Consider the following 23329-nt stretch of genomic DNA (forward strand, 5'->3'; position numbering starts at 1 on the left):
TCAATGATATAATTCATGCAAAGCCTTACGTTACATGAAAGCCCATAAAGTACATATTAATGTTATCATAAAAATATCTAGAAATTCAGTATTACACATTCGTAGTACAGTTTCAGCTGATGGTAAGATGCATTAATTAACTACACCCACAAAACGCTTTGTCTCCTCAAGACAAGCGTGCAGTATGTGGCGTTGAACCAACCTGCCTCTGCTCTCATGATGCTGCCAGGCAGACAGCCTCTATGAGACAGAGCTGAGAATACTTACATTCATGTTTAGGAATCTGAAATAAAGCAATATCCCACATGAGCAGAATTTTTCCAGAAGAGATCAGATGACACCAGCGTTCAGAACAATGTGTAAAACAACTTTCAGATAAAGCCTTCCACTATATTTTTTTAAGTCACACACAGCCAAAATCATGCTTTTCTGCCTTCTGTCTGAACAGAACAGAGATAAGCTTTTTGTCCTATAGCACTCAGATACCCAGACATTAAATGGCTCTTAGAACAGACTCATAATATCTCAAGACATTGCAGAATTCTGTTCAGCTGCAAAACTCAAACTGGGAGATAAAGTAAAACACTTGATAAGATCAAGTATTAATATTCACGGTGTTCTCTACTAAGCATGTGATGATCATACAGTTAACAACTGCACCGTATTGCTCATGCACAAAATGGCAGATTTAGTGTTGTGCAGGCATAGTATTGAATAAAATTCAAGTGAAAAGAAGAAAAAGTTGTTTGCTTTCTTCCACAGGACCATTCTGTCAAACTTCTCTAATGCAGCATTCTCTCTCAATTTCTACTGAAAAAAACTCACGTATACTCTGATTTGTTCTATGCGCAGAGCCTTACTTGTGCACGTTTTTGTTCCTCTTCTACTCCTTTCTCCATCTCCAAACATTCAAGGGAAAAATCAAGTAAGGTCTCTCAGAATGATGTCACAGACTTTCCTAACATACTGTCTCCCCCACAAAATCGAGCATGCTTTCCAAATACCTCATCTTTTTTCCATTAAACATTATTCTAAGCCTCCTCTCCCCATATACCTTCTTAGGCTCATCTCCCCCTCTTGCTTTCTTTTCTCCTTTTTCTCCCATAATCTCTACTCTTTTCCTGTGAGTACCGCCTTTCCTGGAACAGTCTAAGGGTAATTAGGCTGGAAACAACATTAGGGCAAGTGTAGTCCTAGGAAAGGCTACTGAATATAAAATATATGGATGAGGGTAATACTTGATAATGCATGAATAGGATCAATCACAAAGGCTTGACAGTAGAAAAAAAGACAATTTTCATTCCCGTGACTATGCTGACACAAAATGTTAAGTTATGAAGTGTTAGTGGTCTCTAAAACTTCATGGACACGTTTGTAGTATCAATTGTAACCCCCTCATAATATAAAAGTAGAGGTTTCAGTTTTGTTCATGAAAGGCTGCCTGTTAATCTCAACAAAAATAAACACAAATAAGTAAAATGGGTCTCTTCAGTGAGACGGTATCATTTTTAACAGCTGCTTCTTCCAGTGCAGCTGCACTTGTAAGCTGCCTAAACAGGTACTGGAAGTATCTGGTAAAGATGTGAACCCACTTCCTTCCAGACTTAGAGCTACATATGTATGTACTAATCAATCTACTAATGAAAAGGGAGCCCAAATTACAAGGGCCAATACGGAGGTCATACTAGGGCCAAGGTGGGATGTTAGCCTTTTTGTGTTCTAGATGACACAGAGAACCAGCTGTTTCACATTGACTGTGAACTACATCACAGTTACAACTTTTGCTACCCAGGGAAATCAGGCTGTCTGCCGTCACCTTTTGTTTAACATAAAGCCAGCGTTCAATGTAACTTCCTTCACAAATACCAGCCTAGACACACCACCGGAATATAAATGATTAAGCCAAGAAGCGGAAAATTTCATATTCAATTACCTGTCACATTTTACTGGTAAGTCTTTTTCTACCCTCTGGGTCTGATTCATCTTTTCAGTTACACTCATGTAAATAATGAGAAGCTTTACCAAGTTAAAGGAGTTACATCAGTGAAAAATTGTGGTAAGTGAGAATAAAATCAGGCCCTCTTGTTTTAAATTTGGGTATCTCTGAAGGTAATGACTCAGAGAAAAAATGTTTTATATTTCACTTTCTTTAGACTCATTTAATTGATATAAAACTGCAATAATGGCTATCAAAATCTGCCAAACTATACTGTTACTTTATATATGAAAGTGCCAATAAAACCTGATATATTTAGAAGTCTCATCTATTAACAATTTTTATCAAGCATAAATCACAAATGACTTCCATAAAATCGCTGCCAAAATGTAGCAATAGCACAATCGCAAGAACAGCATCAGCAATTTTAAAATCTCTTAAACATTCCTCTCCTTTTTTTGTCAACTTACTGGGATATATTAGTCTGGGAATAAATTTCACTTGTGCAATTATTTAGTAAATATATACTATCATCAGATAATATGTAAATACATATCATGAATCACTGGAAATTACAACCTATGTTAACAATGTAATAGTTCCATGCGATACCAAAAATACAAGTTTCTTTAAGGATCATGCTCAATCACTACTCTAACAAGGAGAGTGAAACATTTCTATTGGAATTTTTCTATTTTGGCAAGGCTAAAGCTTTTTATTGCTGTAAGGATGCAAAGAACAACGTGACAGTCTGGAATAGTTCCTTGGCCAATTTAATTCTAGGATCTCTATTGACTTCAAAGGAATTTGTGAATTTACATTACTTGAAGAGCTGTCTGTTTGTTCATACTTTTAGAGTAACTGTCACTACTACAATTACAAAAAGGTCAAACCAAGAGTCTTTGCAATAATTAAAAAACCAGAATCTAAACAATCATGCAAGCATAAAACATACAATAATGAAAAGTATACTCTGTACCACTTACAGTTTAACTTTCAGAACTGGACACTTGAAACGTTGATCTCGATAAATGTTCCTACTGAGTGCTTCTTCAGAGAATAAGATACACTTTTGTTGTTGTTGTTTTGAAGAAATGTACCTATTGCTCTGGTTGTTATTTTAATGCTCTTTCCTCGGTAGCTTTGCTGCTGCTTCTATGTCATTTTTTTGGTGTGTGCAAGCTTTCTTGAGCTATTCTGATAAATTTGTTCAATCACAATAGAACTTTATGAAAAACTATTTACCTAAGAACAGATTTACAGGAGAATTTGGAGATCTGGAGTCTACTGCCAGCACCTAACTCTATCCCTTTAAGTGCCAATAACTTTTGCAAAATCCTCTTTGTGCTGTTATCTAACACCTTCGTTGACACATTTCTGCTGAAAAAGCCCCAGCAGTGGAGGTATTCAAGCCATTTAACTTTGGGAAGTAATCTGGGCCTAAGTTGAAGCCCTTATCACTGATGAAAGAAAAGCCTCCAGTGATATAGCTGGAGTATTTAGTTTAGGAATTTAAGTACTGCACAAATAGTCTTAATGCTTTCCATAAAGACCATATTTCAGTCACTGGGCAGGAACGAATTTGCCCACATCTGAACACTAGTGCATCATTTGCATCTACTTAATTTCTGATGCCAAGTGAGATCCACAAAACAGACATTTCCACTATATTGCTGGCAAGGACCCTCATCTGGTAAAAGAAGTCTAAGCATGCACATTCTGACTTCTCATATGCTCTGGATAGCTCAGTAGATATAATGTCAGCCAGACACATGACCAAGCCAGCAAGTATTTTTTTGGTGACTTGTCCTAAGAGTACTCCCTACCAGCAGATGATTGGGTGTTCAATAGCATAAATCTGTTCCACCTAAAATATTCATCGCAGCAGAAACTGTGTTGTCCAGTTGGGTACCTTTAGCAGCATGGGTTAGAGCCATTTTTCTGGTGCGCTTATCTTAGCGAGCACATAGAAAACTCCCTTTTGAATCTAACCTGATATTTTAGCAGCTTTTGCAGTGATGAAAATCATGTGAAGAGAAGGTTGCTCTAATTACCTCTCATGATAGGGAGCAGCAAAGCTGTTACATTTGTTTCAGAACCGCAATATGCATTCTCATCAAAACAATTCACCATAGCTGACCAATTTCTTGCTTATCAACCTCACCTTTTCTGTCTTTTGCTTGTGTAAAGAGGGGGTTGTCTTGGAGTCAGCTGTTACACTGAAGCACCTGCTGTTTTCACTTGCCTTTTACAAAAAAATTCTGAAGTGATTAGGTAAATATCACTTTTACAATCAAAAGCTGGAGAGATCTGGCAGAATTTCATTCTGTTTAACCTTGTTCGTTAACTATGTGTACCCAATCATTCGAACAACTTACCCGCCCAGCATAATGCATAATAGTGAAGGTGGAGCTCTGATCCTTTGGGGCAAGGTTACCATTTCCGTCTTTTCTGGAGGAATATACTGCATTTGTGTCCGATGTATCCAGGTAAGACTGAATGCGTTTAGAAAGACTCTGTTCCATTGACCAAATAGATTGGCTTTCTTCATCCAGCATTGACAAAAAGCCTGACGGCTTCTGAAATGAAAAACAGATTTTTCTGTTTTTATATAGGAGCAATAGAATTCCGGTTGCTTGCTGTAGAGTAACAGAGTTTGCAATTTAGTAAACAAAAATGTGTATTGCCTTTTAGGGGAAAAAAAGAAAAAAATGGTTAAAGTGCGCTGATGAGTCTCCAAGTCTACGCACACCAGGTAATTCTGCAAGAAATATAGAGAATAGTATATCATTTGCCAAAAATGATAATTACTGCTGATATTTTAGAAAATCGATTAGTTTACTTCCTTCCTAGAAGTTGTACTCCAGAAACTAGCTCCAGGCACAGAAGAAATTGTCAAGCTTACAACAGGGGACAAAGGGCATGGAACGACACGCAGACCCCAGTATGGGCAAGGAGCTTCGGTTACATCTTCTTCTATCCAGGACTGTTATGAATCTCTATTAGCCCTTGTACACTGGGCAGTTACGATGGCCCTCTCTGTGGTCTCTTTGGACCTATAACCTTCTCAACAGATTCATAAATCAGAAAACGCAGGCACAAGTTTTTATTGGTCTAACACACAGAGTATGCACATAAATATGCATGGTGTAAAATGGATCTGAAAACTACCTGAAAGAAAAAATTCAAGGCTGCAGTATGGTTACCAGGAGAATACACTGTTTCCATGGCAACTCCCTCTTGTACACATTCTGCTTGCTCTTGTAGGAAAAGCGCTTCGTTGATATACTGGTGTATCTTCTCATTGGTCATGTTGACACACAGCTATTGCACAAGGAAGAAAAAAAATGAGGATTAGAAGTTTACCGGATAATTCATCAGTATAGGGTTTACTGCATGTCTAATATGGAATCTGAGGAAAACGCCAATCTACAACATGTTATCTCTCAGTATACCACAGATTAGGAAGACCCTAGAGAAATTTACATTGTAACAACCACTATTATTAAATTGGGAAGAAAGAGTTTTCTGTCTGTATAGATCACTGTGAATTGCACATAAGAATGTCATATACCCAATTCCTACCAGAATTATCAAATACAGTGTAAATTCACACTAAGTCTATTGATTGAAGTGGAATAACGCTACATATAAATCGGTACACTTAATATTCTTCTGCAGTTTATATTCAGGAAGACTGTACAGTCACAGTGTGTTTTAGAAAAATAACTACATATTTGATTACGGTCCTGATTATGCAGTTAGTTCAGTATTAACAAAGACATTCAAATTCTGCTTCCCTATATAACATCACTGAAGTCTAAAACAGTCTCTGAAGAACTCACTCGATTTCTCCCAAATATATCTTCTAAAATAACTAGGCATAGTTTACTGCATAGTTAAAATCCTTCTGCATTTTATCAATATTCTAAGGAAAGGCTGGCAAGAAATAATAATATAAAAATCCCTTCAATACTGAGTGTCTTATGAGAGTTATAGTGCTTGCTTTCATTCTCTTATTAGGGGCCCAGCTGCCCGATTTAACATCTCCAGTAATGCACCCCACCCTCAGCTTCTGAAATACAATAATGCACAGGAAGACTTTTATGGGAATGGAGCATCTGGGAATGAAATGCCAAGTCTTTAACTTGGTGGAGAAGGAATGGGTACACAAGATAGCTGAACTGCAGCTCCCACAAAATGCTTCAGTGGTACTTAATGTCTCTAGATACTTTTGTCCTCAGCTAAACTGTGTGGCGTGGGGCTGAAAAAGAAAATATTTGCAATACCAATTTCCACTTTGTAGAATAAAATTCTCAAATTTTCTATACACTCTTTCTATACCACTATAGCAAAACAAATAGTTTACAGGAATCTGATTTTCAATTAAAAACAGGTAGGGGTTGTATCAGCTTTATTTTGGGACTTTTCTTACTTATATTTGTGAAGGTGACAACCTGCAAAAATAAATATTGAAGGGTTGGAAGAACTGATATATAAGGAATGATGCAAGGAATGATTGCACAGTCTCTTTTCAGATTAAACTAGTCACGTATTTGTTTTGGTCATAAATGATATCTTCTATGAATAAAGTATGTAAAAGCAACCCCACCAGCAAGTCATATTAAAAAATATGAAATATTCAGATCAGTCCTAAAAGTACGTGGCTTAACATCCAGATGAGGGAAAAGAACCCAAGTAATGTATAATAGCTGCCTGAATTTTCCATTAACACTTCATGCTAATACAGTCTACTTGCATTTGCTCTGTAATGAAATAGGCTAGTGTGAATAACAGTAAGAAAAACAGAACAAAACCCAAATTTTATAATCAAATGTGTGTTATTAATTGAGTGTCTTTACCTGTGCAGGAAAGTACAGACAAAAGAGGGCCTTAAATAAAATCACAGATTTTTAAATATAGGATTTCTCAAATTTTGTTATCTCATTTGATTAACAATGAAAGTATAAAATTGACTTATCATTGATTTATTTAGGGAAAGAGAGACCTTTTTAAACTTTCTGGCAGCCAAAATATGCTTTACTGATCACTTTCCAAATTCTAATTCTAATTACAAAGTCTTTTAAGAAGCTTCTTAATATTATTTCAGAAGATAGACACGAGGCCACAAGCTTATATTTCACAGGATATGTAAAGCTTTAAAATGAATTCATGCTGTTTATACCTTCACTTGCAAAAGTGTTCTTTAGAGAACCATGTCATTTAATTTTATACAAGTATATTTTATTATTAGAGATGGTTGGAAAAATTGCTATAAAATCAAGTTTACTTTTTATCCTGTGCAATTCCCCTAAAAAAACATAAATAGAATAAATGTACTTGAAGATCTGACTGTGCAGCAAAACTATTAAACTATGTAATTTGAGCTGGAGGGTGAGAATGTTTTAGTCATACTTTAAAAAGACCTGATAAATAACATTGGCTTCAACTGCCAAAAGTAAAAAATACATTATTTGGTTAACACATTCACCTAGAACACGTTGGACTAGTATAGACAAAAAGCATTTATAAATTTTACTGCTCACTATATTATGGCATACACTGGTAAGCTATCTAGCAATGTAAGCAACAGTGTCATTCAGATGAGCAGACAATAAGGTTCTGCAAACCAGATCAGAAAGTAAGCTCAAGTGCTTATACGAACTGCAAGCTGCTCAAAAGCTGCTCTAGCTAGCAGCGGTTGTGAGCAACAGCCCTGACGAACAAGAACCAGGAGATCAGCCAGGGACTGCTGAAAAGCAAGACGTTCAGATTACATCTTTCCCCATTTCAGTATGTTTTATACAGCATGCTGGGAAAAGGTGATAAAAAGAATGCTTCAAAATAAGAGCTTGACACAAGTTGATGTAATATTTGAAATGGCTGAAATGTAGGAATGGGATGAAAGTGTACTAAATCAGCTTCTCTAACCCAATGGTTTTTTGCTCTACGTGCATGAAATATTACATAAAAAAAGGTCATATTTTCTATCTACACGCAAAGATATGAAAAGTTCAGAAAAACACATTTTTTAAACATGTTCAATTGCATCAAAGAAAATTGGATGGAAATGTAGCAGTAATAAAAGAAAATGCAATAAAATCTCCGCCTAAAATAAATGCTGTGGGAATACCTTTAAGCATCGTCTATTTGCTTCACTTTGCAGGGTTACTCAACATTATCTATGGTGCTTCTCGTCATTAAATACCACTGTTAAACTATCATTCACCACCTTCTTACTGGTTCCAGTGTAAGCCCCTTCTGTAAGAAATCCTCTGTCTAATCCTTCTAATCACTATCATATCTAGGTAAAAACAAATACACAGTCTGTTTCAGACTCTTTATTGGAAAGTACTTTTAGAATATTATTAGGAAACAAAAAAATGGATTTATTTCTTGCTCAAATATTTAAACAAACTAAACTTAAGGTAGCATTTTGTTGTTGTTGTTGAATTTGGTAAAAAAATAGGATGTCATTTGGTAAAATCTGTAAGTATTCATTGCATTAGATACCGTTACGCTGAATTTGTCCTAGCCCTCTTTTACAACTACATTTGACCAGTTAGTACTATTAGGTATACTTTAAATTCAAATTTAGGTAGGAGATCAAAAATGGTACCATATTCCAAAGACAATCAAGCACCTTTCAATAATTAAAATTTCTTGATTCCTTGCTCTTCACTTCATATATATAAAAAAAAAAACCGCATAGCAAGAAAATGTGAATTTGTTAAAAGAAAACTCAGTGACTGTCAATCAGTGAGGGAATGATGGATAAACACCCTCTGGAAAGCACATCCTTTGGTCATGCAGAAGGATTAGCTCTCTCTAGAGATGTGTGTTCAGAGCATCAAGTAAAGCTTACAGCTGTCATATCAACCCATCTATCAAGCTGTGTGCTATGGGCCAAGATGATGAAACTCCAGTGGCAAGTTTAATTTGCAAGGATGCGCTCTAGCTTTTCTCAAAAATATAATTCTGAGATAATGGAAGGCAGAATCATCTTCTATTTACTGAAGTGGGATTCAGAAAATAATTTGAAACCTAATGTAGATAATCACTCATTTCTCAGAAGTATTTTGGCTACTGTTCCCCCTTCTATCTGCCACCCTAAGGAAAAAAAAATTAAAAAGCTTTTTCCTTTAACTGCTGTGTGTGTCAGTTACTACCTTTCCACATCTTTTATGTAGACTGCCATTCAGAATATTTGTAATGAATGTATAACAAAACCAAAAACTATAACATCTCTTCCTTTGCCTTTTCAGGGCAACAGGATCTAATACTGACTTATTCTCTGTGCAGGTCCAACACCAATTCAAAGTCCTGCCTCTCTGGCAGATTTGCTAGGCATTGTTGTCTCTGATGTCATTTGCCATTCGCTGATCTTAGTTTCCCACATAAAGAAAACAAAAACCAATACTGTATTACAATTTTACTTTGACAGCCCTGTCACCTGAAAAGTGCTCCACAATGCATATAATTTCAGCTCAAAGTGGAAATTCTTCCACCTGATTTTGAATTAATAATAATATAATAATAATAATAAACCCCCCCACAAACATGGTTAACAACAGTCTTTCCTTGAAAGAATTTGGAATTAAAGATTTGGAAATAGTTCTAAATGCCAATAATTCAGTATCTCATACTGGTCAGCAAGTAAGCACTGTAAGATACAAAGGATGCTATGAAAAAGTAACATAGTAACTAATAATTGTTCTTGTGCAGAACATTACCAGTCACAAACTGGATCTACGTAGGAATCTATATTTTAGATAAATGATTCTATTTTCAGTTATAAGGTATGTACTGTAAAACAAAGAAGAAAAACTCAAGCATTTTAATGTTCAGTGTCTGATAAAATGTTGAAGTATCCAGCTTTAAAAATGAGTAACACTGGCTTTCCAGGGGCTTACTGGAAAACCGGGCAGATAACAGCGTCCTGCTCAAAGGAAAAAAATGTGCACAGAATGGTTGGAAAAAGACCAAAGAGACCGGGAGGGAACAAGGAAACACCATGACCAAAGCCAGGCATGCTGTAAGCTCCACAGGCATTGGGTCTAGGAACAAATTAAAAAATACTGTGAGGTCCCCAGGGTACTGAGGGGCCTCGGTGGGGCCTCCCGCCCCTGCCCATGGGTGGCCCCTGCCCATGAGCCTCCCCTCTCACGGAGCAGCGCTGCTCCTGCTGCTCCCTGACAAGCACAGTAAAACCTTAGTGTGTATGGAAGCTAGTGAAAATCCGACTTAAAATACCACGTTCTTCTTCTTTGCTAAAGGTTGAGTTAAGGTAGTAAAAAACTGGCTCCTGTCCTACAGAGAATTAGGAATGCCTCAGCACTTCCAATTACAGTGAGAGGTACAGGATTATAAGGTCCCTACATAGTTGGGACCAACAGTTTCTTACTCCACAGGCTAGTACAGGCTAGTACAGAGTCAAGCAGCATTGTGGTCCCATTCCCCTATGCTCTGTGTAGATTAAAAAAAAAAAAAAGAATACTGATTTCTTCTGCGTAAAATAAAACACTGGAATGCTCCTTCAGACCTGAATACAGACAACCCCATCTGCAATCACTGAGACAACAATGACAGTAGAAAATTAAGTCATGTAATTTTTTTCTATTCACATCTACCTGTCTACAAAATGGACGCTAAGAGCTTACACTTAGATAGGTTACATAACTAGAACCAGTTTTGGAACTGAGGCAATGCGATGTACACAAAAATATCCTGTTTTGGCTATATTGGCTAGGGAAGGTCACATGACTAAACTAAACACCATCTCAACAAGGTTAAGTGAAGAAATAATCCATTGAGAAGTTAAAATTTACCATACGGGGTAAAAAATGTAAAGAGAAATTCTTGTCAATGCAGCTAGGTTGTGCAAGCTCCCCTGCTTCCCCTCAGTGACTCCGAAGTCCTGAGTGGAGCAGGCGATGCTCTGTGCTCTCAAGGCGAGCTGACTCCCGTATCAGGAAAGACTTTGAGAAGCGCTGCAAGCAGCTGCCCTAGGAGCCACACTTTTCCCAGTCCCCAACTGTATCACACAATTAACGCTGCATATAGTTTATTGGGTATAGACTTGACGTGGAGTAAAGAGACACTTGGCTCTTTCAGCGACCTGCAGTCCTACCTCAGATAAATCACCTCTATTTCCTATGAAAAGGAAGTTATGAGATATACTTTCTTCTGCAAAGCTTAAAAGGTCTAAAGAGGCAAAATGCCATTCAAGAGCTAAATACATTATTTAGCAAGAGCTAACTATTATTTCAGTTTACCACCTGAATGAGCCATCAGAGAGGAAAGACTGTACTGGAGTCCATTTTACTTAATGACATTATGTTCTTCCTGATCCTCCGGCAACTGCAGAGCTCCATTCCTCTGACTTTATGCAAAGGGAAGAAGCGGTTCTTCTGATACAATACAGTTTTCTGAGAAACAATTTGGCAAAAATGGTACAGGCAACTTCATCAGCCTTCCCTCCTGCTTATTGCTTCCTTATGTTAATTTACTCTGAGTTCTCTTTGCTTGTATTGCGTACTCTTGTGGTCAAAGCATATACCGGCACAAAGTGGTCTTGACTCTGGATTTTTCTGGGGATTTTTTTGGGGTGTACTGTGCAGGACCATTAGTAAGAACTAACCAAGTTTTAAACCCTACCAGAACAAAAGTGAGCATTTTCTACTTCTAAAGGAGTGCAAACTAAACTGTAAGCAAATGTAGCCCCTCAATGATGAAGCCTAGAAAACATTGAAAACTGCTGTTGCTATTTTCGGTAGCTCATCCGTATTTCCTGAAACGATCACAAGAGTGGGGCCATTTTTGTACAGAATGGGAAAGACAAATCTCTGCTCACTTCTGACCATGCTCCGGTGTGGCTGTATACAAAGCTGCTCTGGCACAGCAGGTATGCAGCTGCTGTAGGAAAATGCTGTTCCCAAGCTAATGATTTCTGCTAAGAAGTGATTGTAAATTGTAATTGGGGTGAGCTAAAAGTGTGCTGCAGTCATTTACCATAGATCAGCTGATGAGTAGTAACTCACTGAGTCCTGGCAATTCAAAAGCTTTCAGTCTTTCCTGAGCAACCACTCCCTCAGTGTGTGGCTTCTAAAAACATTGTCCTGTCTTTCAGTTTTTAAACCTGTGCCATAAGAGTTTCATACTAGAAATCACACCTCCACTCTGTCACTTATTCTATACACTCATTTACTACTGTTGTTTCAGAAAAAATTGTTTCCTATTTTTGTTACTATTTTTTAAATATAATGTATCACATATATATGTTGTATAAAATGAAGGCCTACTAATCCTCACCAAATACATGCAAAACTGAAGATCTAATTAATACTGCTTTTAACTTCTGATGCTTTCTTCTTTGACATCATATATATAACTTTTCTCCTTGTAAGCTGCCAGCTGCATCATTTTGACTGCAGGAGACGAGGTTCTCGGTATGGAGATAATTAACCTTACTTTTCTAGTTCTTTGACATCTATCTTCCTATGCATTGTTCATTAACCATCACTAGATTAATTCTTTGTTTGCCTCTGACATTTCAATACTCTAATGCCTTATCATTCCAACACACTCATTGGAGTGAACACGCTATTTTAGTCAGTTTGTCCAGCACTCTGTCCTTGAACCATCTTCAAACATAGTCTATTTAAATTGATTGCTTAAATTGACATATGACTCAGTACTATATTCTTCTTTTAACTATTGCTTTAACATGTCTACCAACTGACCTGATTGCAAGGACCAGAGAGATTCAAGCAGCTGCTTAGAGTGTCCCTGGGTTTGGGCAATCAGAGGGTCTTAATCTTTCTTGAAAAGAGTTGCAAATTTCTTTCAAGAAAGCAGGCAAACAGATATCAAGATAAAAGCCTTCGAAACAAAAGGTCCATTTTTTCCCAAATCATTTTGGCAATGCCATTTTACAACATGTTAATCTAAGTGCAATGAAAAAGGCAGTAATTTTTTTATGGCTGTTCCACTGTTTGACTTTTAGGCTCATTTAATATTAATGTTCTTCAATCACAGGCTTTGACCCTGGGCATTACTTGCAGACATTATGCAACGTGTAGCATGAGAACCCTATCTGGGCTAATAGACCTGTTTCTCATCAGGGTTAACGAGTCCAGGCAGGACACTGAACTAGGCTAGACTGCTAGACAGCTCGAGCTTCTTTACGCAGACTGTTTTGGGTATGTCTGCATGATTACACTGTGCCATGTGGAGATACCAACAGCGTCCCTGCACTGATACGCCATTTCAGGAATCTGATGCGTTAACCACATTACAGAGCCCATATCAGAATGAACTCGGCAATTCATTAACCTCCGTTCTATCTTTTCAACAACGCAATTCAGTAGTTTCTGAGGTAATCACTTTGAATATTACTTAACAAAACGCAGTCAGTCCAGGCTGAAGGACAGTCAGTGTCTGCCGACATACACTTACTTACAAAAGAAAAAAAAAACAAAATAAAAATTGAAGGTTGACTTTGAAATTATCACGATTGCCACACAGAAATCATAAAATAAATTGCTCTTTACTCATTTCTCCGTAAGTCTCTCTCTCTTTTTTTTTTTTTTTTTTTTTTTTTCCTACAAGCATTCTCTGAAGTCAGTAAGCGGAAAATGAACTACCCCAGAAACTGGAATTCAGAGTATCTCATATGAGGTCAGTCACAGAACTTATGTGAGTTTGATGACAAAAAACAATACAGAATAGAGTCAAAGAAAATAACCAGTAAGTTCTACAATGCACTCCTCCCCTCTGAGATACATTTAAAATGTATAAAAGCTACTTTATCCTTATTAATCAGTAGGTTTTATGGAAAAGTTTTTATTTTTTTAATATTAATAAATTAAAAAAATGTCTGTTAAAATGTTCATTCCCCCCACCTCCCCACCCCCCCCAGTGCAAACATTTGCACTGAGTAAATGACTGTGAATATTGGGATGCATCAATAGGCCTTAATCCAGCGAAGCTTTCAAGCAAGGTAGAATTTTAAAAGCCCAAAGAATTTGGTGAGAGGGGAACCAGGACTCTTGTGTAAGTGTTTTACGGTATGCCTACCTGTTCTTTGGAAGGCAGAGGTAAGCTCACCCTGCTTGCGCTCTTAGACATTTGGAAACTGGGTAAACATGCCACAGCCACTGAACTAATGTGGCTCTATGACTTTTATTTCACTAGAAACTGGAAGCTGAGCCATCCATAAAACAGAGAATGGAATGGGATAAAGGGGCGACTTCTACCATTCTGCTGATTTCAAGCTGTTAACTGGTCCTCTGCTGCTGCTGATGCCACCCCTCTTCCTCCTACTGCTTTAATTTTCTTCCGCTGCGTTACACAAGGAATGAACAACTGAACAATAACTTACACACCTTTGTCAGCGTGTTGTGTGCAGCTGCTAATGCTTTCTAAAATACTCAGTGCAGAAAAGCTTTGATGTTCAGAGATCAATGTTAAAGTGGGCACACAGTTCTGCAATTTTCAAAAAATGTTTGATTTTAAAAGGATTTTTAAGCATTCAGTGAGCTAAAAGTATAATTTATTTTCCATAGATGTAATTCAACTTTTAAAAAAGTCACATGTTGTAAAGTCACACAGGAGAATCTGCCAGTAACAGCATTTAGCATAATGTAGCATTTTTATTCTTTTTTTTTTTTGGGGGGGGGGGCATCTGAAGACCTTTTGATTTTACTTCCAATTCAATCTGCTGTCCTCCTACTCGTTGATCTAGTTGAAGAATCACTTCCACAAGCATAAAACAAGACAAAACTAAGTACTTTTCCCAAAATGTCTTTCAATGCTGATACTATACCTCTTCCAAGTGACTATGGTAGATGTTTACTGGATTCTTTTAAAATGATTAATAACTCTGTAAAGCCTGGATTTGAATTCAGACCTATGCAGGCAGAATGGAAAAAAATATTTTACGAGCAAATTTTCTCCCGCATGTATATTTATATTCTAATTAAAATAGAATTTAATTCCTGTTTTCACTTGAGGTGAAATTCAAAATCTTAATAGAAGAATGACAGTTATACTTACAGCAATATCATCAAAATAAAGCTACTTACCTGTTCAAAACTATTCTTTTGGAATTCTTCAAATCCAAAAATATCCAGTATCCCAATTTCAAATACCCGGTCACTGGAACAAAACACATTACAAACGATAAGAATTCAAGGAATTGAATAGTATTTCTATAGTTTTTAACAATAATATTTCTGTTCAACCATGAAAGCAGTCTCTATTTCAAAAATATGGCATGAAATACACAAGCAGACCACATAAACAACAGAATCAAGATCGTAGAATGGTATAACAAACTACTGATTTTGGCTGCCTCATTTCTACCCACCAATCTATCATATCAAAGATGAGGAAAAAAGTGGGGTTCGAGATTGTTTTAGAAGCCACTTTTAAAAATAAAATGGAAAGAGAAGGAAAAAAAAAAACCTCTTAGCTTCTTTAAACCCCAGTTTCCAAAGGTATAGGTATCTACTTGCTCAGACGAGGGACAGCCATCTAAGGGAAGTTTCAGAATTGGTGCTTGGTTGCACTCAGTTACCTCGTTCAGTTTGTACTTCCTGAAAGTCAGAGCGTGCTCTCCTACTGAATGCACATCAAGGAAACCTGCTAAGCCAAAGCCCTCTGTGCCAATCTGAAGTAGAGGTTGTGAGCTCAGGCTGCACAAGAGGTAACATTTCCTAGGAAAAGAATAGTTAACATTTGGGCATGAACAGGGGAGATGTTTCTTCCCTGTATTCCTAAAAGAATACTCGTTGGTAGGTCTTATAATTTGCCAAATGACATTGCCTGCATTCAGAAAAGGGCTTTTATTTTGGTCCAGTGGAAGGATTAGGGTAGGGTAGTCAGCTAATATTCAGAGAGGGAATATGGGGATGGGACAAAGGCTTTATTACGCTGTTCTTACTTGGACTCAGTCATTGTCCTCCAGACCTTGAGGAGAAACTACATTCATTATAGGCAGTGGAATTAAAACTTTGGGATATCCGCTTGCCTGCTTTGGAAGGCGTTCAGAAGTTTATTTGAAAAGGCCAGGCTGGCTGGAACTGAATAGTTTTTCTTTATTTTCTTCACAGCATCAGTACACAGAGACAATAAAGAAAGGGTGACAATCAAAAAGTTGTTGCAGCTTGTCTTTATGAATCTACTGGGACCGCCCCCAGGGTGAAATAATCTACTAGCAGGATGGAAGATTTTGCACCCTAGCCAGTGGCTCTCTTGGAGAAGAAAAAATCCATAGGTAATCCTTTAGCTTTGCAAGAAAGGAGATGGATACTTTCTGAAGGGGAGGAGCTTTCCTTTCCCAACATAATTTGGTTTTTCTACGTATTGAGACTATATGCATACAAATACAGTTGCAGCTTGCAGTTTTTGAAACCTACTTTAGTTCCACATTGCCCTTTTTCTCTGTGTCAAAATCTACGCGTATATCAGGGCACAGAGGTAAAAGAAAAAAGGTGTAAAAGACTGATCCACTGCTGAAGTACTTTGGTATAGTTCTAAAATAGTCACTGTAACTGCAAGCATTTAATTAGGCAAGGATCCAGTCCTGAAAACAATTCCAAATATAAAAAACAAACAAAATAAAATAATAAAAAATGTGACAACCCTGCTCATGTGCTGCTCCTTTTGAGCCTTCCTCAGGGACAGGCAGAGCCTTCTTCAGCTATCATATCCATGAAACCTGTCCTCATTTCTAAGGCATACTAGTTCAATGCACTACTGGTCGTCACAAGACTGGCTCTATGCGTAAATGTCAGACATAGAGAGCTGCATAATAAATCCAGTCTAGAATGACTTTGTTGGGCAGGAGAGGTTATCGTGAGGTCGATTTGCCTCCAAGGGAATTTCTACAAGAAGAAACATAAAGATATATCACTACTTCCACCTCTAACAACGAGTGCAATTTAAATTTTGTGTTTAAAACTGTAAGCCTCCTTCTCAAGCGTTCTTGATTAGAGATGAGTATACATTCTTTGTTATAATGGGGTTTCAAAAAAAGTCAATTTTTCATAAAGAAAAATGAAAAACTACCTCAAAATAACATTTTAAAACACAATTACTACATTATTTACATAAGTTTTGGGAAAAAATAGAAGTTCAGAATACTTATTAGATTTTCATTCTTATTTTATTATTTTGTCTTTTATCTACAACCTATTTCATAGGAAGACAAAACATGGACTGCTATTTAATACTATAGAACAACAGAAATACTGTATTGTATTTTACAATTGCTAAGAGCATCTGCTAGTTAACACTGATGGAACAGCTTACCCCCTACTCCGTCTAATTCACCGAACAGACTTGAAGCTGGATTGCTTACATCCCAGCTGAGTTCCCATGACTGTTATTTCGTCAAATTAGTCTCCCTTGCTCTTTCTTAGGGAAAATATAAAAATTTGTGTATGGAAAAGATAGAAGCAAATTGACTTAATAAGTTATTATAAATTAGGCAAAACAGGAACCTGACCCTGCTTTCTAACATTCCAGGTAAATGCCTTAGCAGTCAGCCTACTGGCTATCTCAAATAGCATTACTTATCCAAACGGTGACATTTTCCAAGAAACATCTTGATTTTGAGGGACAAGCACTTTTCGACAAAAAAGTATGTCATCCCAAATTTTTGATGAACTCCACCTGATAATCTTGGCTTTCGTGTTAAAATATGCAAACGCTACATGGAGGAGGTTTTACACAAGGCAAGTGTTACCTACAGGGCAATATAAGAAAGATAAGAAATAAGAATAAGGGTCTGCATCCTCTATAATAGTGACAATTTATCACTAGTGGCACCTATGCACAAAATGTCACCAAAAATTATAAGAATTCCCTGTATTGGCCAGATTTGGCAAATTAAACATGAACAATAAAACATCAAAGTCAAAAGCACTGGCATATATTTGGCTATAAATTACTTTACTTTGTTTTTCTGTCTTCTTATCTTACTCTGTCTTATATTACCTTTCTTCTCAGAGGAAGGGTCCACATATTTTTTTTGGCTAGCTGTCAATCATACTAATTCCAGCAAAATTACTTTCCTTAAACTAATCATAGCAGAGATTCCCAAGGCAAAATAAAGTATGAATGATTCTATGTTTACAAATGAAAGGGCATGTCACCAGCGTCTAAAAGAACAAATATTAGAAAAGAGGACTTTTTGCTCCGAAGAATCCCCTTATTTTATTTTATTCTTTCGTTTACTAAATATCATTGACTTTTCCTTTTTCTGTTTCAGTCATTCAATATTTAGTATGTATAAATAAAACAGTTATCATAAAATACTGGACATAGAGATTCCATTTTTAATAAATAATGTTCTGTTTGTATCTAGACAATAAGAGAAGGTGATACTTGTGTTTGTACTTTGGATAGATGCAGAATTCAATTATAAAGTAGTAATTATTTTTTTCTGTAGTAATTAGATATGTATTACTATTATGACTGATTTTTTTCAAGCCTGACATACTTCCTTGCATACAAATTAGAAAAAACAGCAATTTGGCAATATCTGGAGAATGTTGCCATCTCTCAGACCAGTACATCACTGTGAACAGTAAAAACATGAAGCAAATCTGAACTACATTTGATTTGATTTTTGCGATTTACAAAATAGTGTTTCAACTGATAATGTTTTACAATGTCTCCAGTACTGCCTTCTTCTTCAGAATGAAGTCTCTGTGAAGATATTCCATACAGACTAGAAACACCTTTTGTTCTTATACACTGAACAACAGCACTTTAAAGAAACTACACAAAAATTCCTGGCAACTCCTAAGAACAATACACATATACCAGACATCCTGTCTGATGATCTATTATCTTGGCAGACATCTTGCCATTCATCAAGAGATGCTTTTGACCCTTCTGCCATTCCTGGCAGAGGTGAACAGAATTCCTTTTACTACAGTTCTGAACGATCATTTCAGACAAGCCCACAGGATGTTATTTGATCACTTTTTTTTCATCCCAGATGGTTTTCGGCTCCACAATCCTTAGTGTTCAGTCCCATTGCCATTTTTTGTAATCTGTCCTATATAAAGCAGTGAGGGGAATCTATTGAGACAGTATGAGCTAACACGCCTTTTAACCTGCCCCAGAGATAATGTTTCTTGCTCTTCCTCCAACTTCTACTAGTAACCAGGAAGGAAGCCAGTTGGCTTACATCTCATCTGGATAAAGCAGAAGTGACACTGATTAATGAGGAGTACTTTTAGGATTAGATGAAGTATATAACCTAGCCTTCACATGAGAACATTTGCCGGGTCACCCCCTCGCTGTTCCCAGGGGGACAGGTTACACTCGTCTTAAATGCCCTTTTGACAGAGATTTTTCTCAGATTTTTGAGATTTTTCTCAGATTTTTGCTGTGACTAAACGGCATTGATACATCTCTCAGTTATCTTGCTGAAAAACTGCCATTTTTCTTTTAATATTACCTTACCAAAATGGGCATGGTACAGATAGACTGGGGTTGGATACACTGGGGACAAATACTGGCTTCATATCTGACAGGGATTTATATTGAGTGACAGGGCAGGTAGGGCAAGAAGGAAGGATCTTTTTTCACTAATAGACTTAAAATCTATAGCCTTCTCAACAGTAGCACCTAAATTTTGCCTCTTTATGGCAACATTTTTTCCACGCTTTAAAAAAGAGTCATCTTGTTTAATGAAACACTAGAAATGATCTAGACTGAGACAAATCTCAGAATAGGATATTATGCACCATATTGTGTTGGACGCTTTGTATTTTTCATCTGTTTTGAAGATTTCCCTGCCTCCACATACAGGGACAACCCCCATTACGCTGTGGGTTCATGCACAGAACAGGAACTCTCTTTCTGTCCCTCTCACGTTCTCAGCACCCTTCTACTGAGTCCAGCAATGGAGGAATACATGTTTCAGTTTATGTTCTGATTTTCTTCTTAGGCTAGGCAAGTTCTTGCTTCAGAAATATCTCACCCATGATCATATTATAAATCAGATGATGTGTATTAAGGATTTTCTGAATGAATATCTCCGTTGCCCAAATAAATGTTGCCACTGCTACTCTCTTTCAATATTTAATTTCGCTAGAAATAAGATTACACACTTAGAATACACAAGTTTTCAGAATATACAGATTTAGAAATATGTTATATGCTATATTTGAAACAGAAATCTATGGCTGAGCTAGTGACACAGACAGAGGCCATAAATGAACGCTAACTTCCTTCACTTGTCCATAATACCACATATACACTGGCATTAGCCCCATCTTCAGGCCACATAAGAGAGAGACTCTTTACTAACTAGGTATTACAACAATAATGCTTTCTACTAAATAGCAGGGAAGATAGTATCTAGATTTTCCAAAGTAGATATATCTTACTAAGCGTGTTTTTCATCAGCAAGGAAAAAATATATTTCCCAAGAGTTCAAAGATATTCTTACGTCCCCATGCATGTAAAGTCCTGTCATAGAATTAATCAGGCGTTGTTGGTACACAATCTTCAGAAATTGTATTACTAATATTTGGATCACTAGATCCAGCTTTGCCAGAGTGCAAATCAAGTACTTTGACTGCAACATTTAGACAACTATGACTGCTCTAGTCTCTTTTAGCCACAAAACTGATAATCACTATAATTATTTGAATGAAAGTAAAACACTTAAGTAATAATAAACTTCAAGAGTTTACAGTCTTGCGGAGATGTTCAACTAGACGATTTGTAAAATAACATCAGCAGAACAAGAAGCTATTGATGTCAATTAATATAAATATTAATCATTAAAAAATATATAAACATTTGTGAGGCATTTTAATAGCTTTTCTCTACTCCCATTCTAAAGTCCAATTACTGAAAAAGTTTCTCCCCAGTGAGTTGATTCAAAACAATATCAATTATGATGAACAAAGTAAGAAACATCAAAGGGCCTTGAAACCAGTCTAAACTAGCATTCACAGTTATAATTTAGCTTTAATTAGACAAAATCGAAAGTAACTTTTGTTGAAGGAGAACAACATTTCTGAATGGCCATTAAAACTTTTGCTATATATTTCTTGAATAGTATTATGAAGTAATGCATTTCTTGGATTCTGTCAACGCTTTTATCCTCTACACTGTATACCTTTAGAGCTTGGTCTTTGCATGTGTTCACAGAATCTCCTCCCCTTCCCTTAGATCTAATGACAATCATCACTTTCACTTTGCCTGAAACCAGCCATAAGCTGTTTCATGGTAAATGTAAATCAACATTAATGATCAAAATCTAAGTAGCTTCACCATACAAGTTAAAACTTAATAAGAGTTACTAAGTCAATAAATTTAATTTTGCTGCTTCATAAATTCTCCCTGAAGTGGGATGGAAGTATAGTTAAGCTTTTATCCTGAAAGATCTAGAGAAATCAAAGATGTGTCAAAATTATACACTTACTCATTGAAAAATGATTCCAAATAATTTGAGTTTTTAGTGTACTGATTCTAGATTTGTTCCTCAAAAATCATTACAAATGTGCTCACAGTAATTAAGAGTTACTGAGCTGTATCGTCTGTGGCAGACATGGGCCAAGCTAAGCACATATTCTGTAAGTCCCAGGAATGAATAGAGAAAAATGAACTGTGACTACGTGTTGCTGTCCTTCCTTGTTTTATAAAGCAGACTACTTCAAATTTACACATGGACTGGAAAGTTGCTCTAGCTTGGTTGCCTAGGTGCCTGCAATTATAAGGGGCTGTACGATCAGAGACCAAGTACAACTATTTAATACTCCTGGGAAGCCTTCCCTTTTCCTCCAGGAGGAAGCTGTATACAGCTAGGTGTTCAGGTGTTATATGTAATCAGGGGAAAGCTTTTACGAACAGAAAGTTCCGAGTTACTCAGGTATGGCAGCCTTTTCTGCTAGCTAAGCTGATAGTACCAACTGGTCTACAAACAGGATAGGTACAAAAAAAGGTTGTGAAGTCTTCAAATTCTTCAGATGTCTAAGCTCATCTGATAAATGTTTGTCATATGAAATCAATGCAGCTATGATATAGGGAAAAATTACTGATTATTTTTTGGAAGTCCCACACCTGTCTTTTGTGGCTTGCCATTTATCAATAATGCCAGACATCTTGTACTTAGTGCTCATAAGAAAGCCCATCTGAGTATGTAAGATGTTGAATCCTGGTTATGTTGCATGCATATAATCATCTAATTAGGTCTCTTGTCTTAGTTTGCTGCCTTGCTTTTACCAAGATTTCTTCTTTTTTATTTCTTGACTGCTCCACTGATGCATGTTAATTAGCATTCATTTTTTCTAAGATACCACAGTGGGTAGCAACTGCATTGAATTTCATAGATAATAACCTAGAGACACTCAGAAAATTCTTGTAAGATTTAATTCAGTGGTAAGTGACGTTTAAATATGTATTTGAAAACCTTTGACCAGAATTCTATTTTTAATAACCTGTGCTAAGGTCATAGGTTTTGAGAGAAGGAACAAATATATTCTGCATTGAATAAACAAGCAAACTTTCCTCGTTGAAAGGCTTAGTTCATCCTTTATTGTCAACTCTTAAAGATTACTAAATCTAACCACCAATCTAGATTACTGCATACAGTACCACATTCCCCCACAGCAAATGCAATTTCTAGCATAAAATACGGTACCAGGGGAAGGCTAACATACTTGGAGCAGTTACTAGGCTTGCTTTGTGTAAACTGACTGTTATCTATATGCACATATTACTAGATGCCGACATCTTTTTGTGGTCTATAACTGTTTGCATACAAGCAAATACATAAATATGTCACAGAGGAAAGGATTTAAAATATTTCTTGAATGATCAGTGATTTAAAGGCCCAAGTATCAGTATTATACTACAATAAAACACTTCAAATGATGGCCTTACATTTCTTTCATGGAACTGGATTTGAATAAATAATGACACACCTATTAGTTTGTAATGGTATTCCTACCTGCCAGTCTCATCTTGATTTTGGAGGTAGCAGTTGATTGTGTTGACTAAAAAGCTAAATAAACGACCGTATAGAGATTTTGCCAAGAGATCCCGGTAAAATTCTGCAATCTCTATGGTGTGTCTCCGTACAATCATGTCTCCTAAGACAGAAAGCAGAAGACAGAAAGGAAAGCATGTTGCAAAGCTTGCTTTAAATACTCTTACTTACAGCAATAACAAGTCCTTCCACCCTTTTCATTTCTTCTTTTGCCACCTATACACGGTGCTAGTTTTCTCTGAAGCCTCCAGTGAAAGAGAGGCTACAACACTCTCAATACCTGCAAGATATACAGGCTGGAAATATGCACTTTTTTCAACCAAAAAAGGGTATGCATAGCACACAGAACTAGCATTTTACTGAAAAGAACA

General features: G+C 36.7%; 1 protein-coding gene across 7 annotated transcripts in view; it reads right to left on the reverse strand.

The window, feature by feature from the left end:
- Nucleotides 1-23329, reverse strand: part of MYO16 (myosin XVI) — a 407211-nt gene that overhangs the window by 99413 nt on the left and 284469 nt on the right. For all 7 annotated transcript variants that reach the window (XM_068927513.1, XM_068927524.1, XM_068927518.1 and 4 more), the window contains 4 exons: nt 22920-23061; nt 15022-15094; nt 5108-5260; nt 4315-4515 (listed from right to left, as the gene is read on the reverse strand). In XM_068927513.1, coding sequence (XP_068783614.1) covers nt 4315-4515; nt 5108-5260; nt 15022-15094; nt 22920-23061 — 569 coding nt within the window. The remainder of the gene's footprint in view (nt 1-4314; nt 4516-5107; nt 5261-15021; nt 15095-22919; nt 23062-23329) is intronic.

This window comes from Struthio camelus, chromosome 1, assembly GCF_040807025.1.
Source record: "Struthio camelus isolate bStrCam1 chromosome 1, bStrCam1.hap1, whole genome shotgun sequence".
Lineage (NCBI taxonomy): Eukaryota > Metazoa > Chordata > Aves > Struthioniformes > Struthionidae > Struthio > Struthio camelus.